Source organism: Nanorana parkeri, unplaced genomic scaffold, assembly GCF_000935625.1.
Source record: "Nanorana parkeri isolate BGI_ZX_2015 unplaced genomic scaffold, ASM93562v1 scaffold648, whole genome shotgun sequence".
NCBI classification, from domain to species: Eukaryota; Metazoa; Chordata; class Amphibia; order Anura; family Dicroglossidae; genus Nanorana; species Nanorana parkeri.
Genome location: NW_017306916.1, coordinates 812,452 through 816,944, shown reverse-complemented (window position 1 = coordinate 816,944; position 4,493 = coordinate 812,452). Strand labels below are relative to the sequence as shown.

The window sequence follows — 4,493 nt, the reverse complement described above, 5'->3', positions numbered from 1 at the left end:
CTACCATTGTACACCTCCATTCAGTCCTTGCACAATTATAAATCGTTCTCTGCTGGCTAGCCTTCCGATGTCCTCAGTGCAGGACAGTCAGTGTGCAGCTTGTATGTACAGACGGGTCATCCCGGATCCAGCTTTTGAAACAAGGTTTCTCCTATTCCATAGCAACACAGTGTGGCAAAATCACATAATGAGAAAGACAGCCCACAGAGGATTCCAAACATACAGACATCAGTACTAAGTGTGACAGCCAGCGGAGCAAAGAATGAAAATGTTACAGTAATTAGACAATTCAGGGTAGAGGAAAAAAAGGACGGGAGAAATATAGGTCTGGGAACCCCAGACTAGACTGCTACCCCTGTTTTCCCATTAAGAAAAAGTCCACAATTTATATTCAAACATCTCTGCTTTTGTTTCCCTTTTTATTTTAATGAATAAAGCAGATTTTGGAAAGTGCCAGGGATAGGTTAACCATTGAGGCTCCTGGTGCAGACAGAGCAGACCTCTTACCCCCTCTGAGCTGAGAACCTTGCTATGAAGATTCTGCAGACTGTCCAGCTATGGAACCAGTGGAGGGATAGGGGGGGACATGGCACCCTGATTTATACCAGTGTCCGCCCATTATGATCAGTAAACAATGAAAGAGTTACAAGCTGTGAACCTCCTATCTGTTAGGTGACGTCACCGCTATGGCTTTATAAAATGAATGGGGTGTTGATATGAGTGTTACAGAAGCAAGGAACGAGTCGGAGGAGGAGGAGGGATCTAAAGTCATTTTCAGCTCTTGTGCTAGCTGAATTGTTATTGCTCTAACACTTGAGGATTTGTATGCTGAACCGACTGAGTCCTAGAGTCAGGATGCACTTCTGTCATATCGTTGGCTGTGGACTTGTGCTGGCTGTACTGTGTCTAAGGACAGAGGCTAAACCTGTAACTCAGGCACATCAGAAGGTAAGTGGTCACCTGCAAGCGCCTTGTCTGTCCTCATTTCATTGTGCATTGCTTTCTTACACTTCATTCTGTGTTCACTCACTCTTTCCACTGCATTCATTAGACAACTTTCCCACACTTTGTGCCAGTCCCGAGCCTGGGTTCATTCAGGATCCCTGTACTGGTGACACAGGGAGTCCGATGTCTGTCTAGGAGTCACCAGAATCACCAGGTGACAGGTGGATGGAGTGCTGGGTGTGCACTCAATCAGCTGATACAATGACATTTACAACAAGTAGGGGATGGATAGATAGATAGATAGACAGACAGACAGAGATAGAATCATTCATTGGATCCGCATTTGTATGGATATAATGAAGCACATATTCCTGGGATTCTCTGGAATGCTGCCATTGTCAGTACCACCAAGGTTGGCAATATATAGGGTGAAATCTCATCTTTTTTAATCAAGCTTGCTGCGCACTTCAATGCTCCTCACACGTTTTTATCAACATATGAAAAAAAAATGTAAAAAGACAATTTTTATTAATTAAAGACAATAATTCTTAATTGCCTGTAGACATTCTCCAGTATGCTGGTAGATATCACAGGAAGACATTTTTAATAAAAAAATGAGTCTTCATATGACCAGATTAAGGTTTATGCCAATGAAACCATTTGACTGAAAGGGGGTCCTGGGGAGACAATCCTACAAACTTCATTATACCTCTGGTCATGTAATGTTCTGCTCTGAATTTCCCTCATTAACATCTCCAAGATCCCCTGTACTGCTTTCCAACTGTTGTGTCAGACAAGACATTGTCCCATAGATGTTTGTGAGGAAGCCTCTGACACGCACATCCTATGTACAGCTGTACGGGATATTTGGAGCCAGTAACTCTCTGCAAGGGAGGTTCAGAGCAGGACATCACAGAGGCATGGAGGTAAGAAGAAATTGCAAAGCTCTTTTCAGCAGTTTCCCTCTGCCTTTAGCTTGGATGGATTCTCATTGAGAATGTCCAATTGTTGTCATGACTGCCCCATTGATGTCTTTTTGGAAAGTATTAACTTTAGTCCAGAGATCATTGAGTACCAACATACTCTCAAAGAAGGAATCTTTCCTTTGTCTGTGGAGAAAAGGAAAGGATCCTGAAAAAAAAGTGCACAGAATTTCCAAGACATCAGCAAATCTCTGGGACTGATAATGAACAGTTCCGAGGCCTCTGTGTTTCTTAACACAACTACTACTGCCCGATTATCATAAGTAATGGTCGAATAGTCCCATCACTTGCAGATATAAATGGTCGAATAGTCCCATCACTTGCAGATATTAATGGTTGAAACGATCCTATCACTTGCAAATAGCAATAGTCGAATAGTCCTATCACTTGCAGATAGCAATGGTCGAATAGTCCTATCGCTTGCAGATAGCAATGGTCGAATAGTCCTATCGCTTGCAGATAGCAATGGTCGAATAGTCCTATCACTTGCAGATAGAAATGGTCGAAACGGTCCTATCACTTGCAGACATGGTCGAAACGGTCCTATCACTTGCAGATAGCAATGGTCGAAACCGTCCTATCACTTGCAGATAGCAATGGTCGAAACCGTCCTATCACCTCCAGGTATGGTCGAATAGTCCTATCACTTTCAGACAAGAATGAATTATACTGTAGATATAACTCAAAGATAAGTAAATTGTGTTTTTAATATAATCTATTGAACTGTCCAAAGGTTATGGCACGTTCAAATAAATACGTTCAAATAAATACAAACTAAGGTATAGTAAGATTTTTACAGGGTAGCTTATTATCAAAATGTTCTTCCTAATGAGTGTAAAGTATCACTGGGGTGACCAGAAAGAAGCTAAGAGGGGACTTGGTGGACCACCCATTTAGACCTCTAGAAGTATCCAGCAAAGTCCACACATTAGAGTTCTCATGTAGATTCCAGGTGTCTGGCTGGGTACCAGAGGATGCGCCGATGGAGAATTGGGAGTTCATAAAAGCAGATGGTTGAAACAAAAAAAAGTTATCATTGTGTAACCACATAGGATATCCCTTGGGAAATGATCTTGTAAGTGGAAACACAAATACTTAAATTCAGTGTCGTACAAGGGTAGTTTGCCAGTACGTAGATAGTTCAGCGTGTTTGCCCTTGGGTAACCCTGTGCAGAAAACTAGTTCTTAGGCAGCATACAAGACAATGATTGAAATGAAGGGAGTGAACCTAAATCTTATTAAAATCCCCGACATAGAATAAATACACGTATGTCAGATCCAAGATAACCAACGTAATCTTATAAAGATGGTATATGTGTATATAAAGAGAGAGAGAGAGGGACAGGGAGGGGGAGAGATATAAATGATATTCCTTAACGAGCTTCCCAAATTAGTTTAGCAGGTGGCTGTCTGACATTATATTTAAATCATAGGGCACTCTGCAGCGCAGATGCAGCGTGGGACTGCCAGGCAGAGAGTCCAAGGCATTAACTTTTCCTTGTCCTTCCTGATAATAATAATTCCTTGCCTACATGAAACCACAGGGAGTGTAAGCTCTTGAGGTACTGTGCCCTGCAGCTGTCAAGGAGAGACAAGGTAGTGCTGTCAATGCAAGCTGCTGTTTTATACAAAATGTGAACACTTATTACTGGGAACTGCTACTGTCAATTGATGAATGACTAAGTGACCAAATTAACACCACACTCGGGTTGATAGATTGTTCTGAACAACTGTGACCCTGACTTACAATATGTCCCACATGCAAATTATCACTGCTAGCATAAATTGAGACTTGATGCTGCCCTGGGAGCTTTTTGGTAATTGGGCATCCTACAAGCTCATACCCTTCTTATGATCATGTATGTTATGTTATTTTGTAATGGTAATAAGTAAAGAAGGACATATATAAAGAGAAGGTGACCCTGTCATCGTGCTGGCTTGTTCATCTTGTCATCAGGAACTGTAGAGGGAAGATCTAGACAGTGAAGTCAGCAAGAAATAAGAAGACTTGGTGCAGGGCTGTCGCAGGCGTGTGCCTACCTTACCTATATAGTAAATACAGTACTGCCTGTCATGGAAGGGTTACTAAGTAGGTGAGGAAACACATGATCTCATAGAGTGACAGCGTTCAGCTCAGAGTCCACCACCTAGTCAGCACACTGGGACTTGTAGCAGTCCAGAAATAAAAGCTTTTATTGCTCTCTATACCCCTATTTATAAGCAGTGGGTGTGACTGGCTCACCCTAAGAACACGTTCTGTTGTTCATGGTTTGACACTAGAAAGCAGGAGATGACTTCTGAAGGGTAACTGACCTTGTATCAACTTATCTCTAAGATTAGCAATGGAAAGTATATTCCAACCCCGGTGCTCTCAGTGACTACATGTTTTTTTGAACGTGACATTTAGTTTCATAGGTAGTCATCTGTATCCTATGAGCCGTGCAGTGCACGATCTCATTTTTAAGCTGCTACATTTTTATTCAGTCCTCTGCAGCAGGGTGACAATTCCACTGTCCATCCATGATTTTATGTCAGTTTTGGGTGTGTGTCTTACATTGGCTATAT

General features: G+C 42.0%; 1 protein-coding gene across 1 annotated transcript in view; it reads left to right on the top strand.

Annotated features, from left to right (window-relative positions):
* The first annotated feature begins 741 nt into the window (after nucleotides 1-741).
* Nucleotides 742-4,493, top strand: part of NPPC (natriuretic peptide C) — an 8,100-nt gene continuing 4,348 nt past the window's right edge. Inside the window, exon 1 of the mRNA XM_018563281.1 lies at nucleotides 742-948. Within this exon, the coding sequence (XP_018418783.1) occupies nucleotides 826-948 (123 nt within the window). The 5' untranslated portion in view covers nucleotides 742-825. The remainder of the gene's footprint in view (nucleotides 949-4,493) is intronic.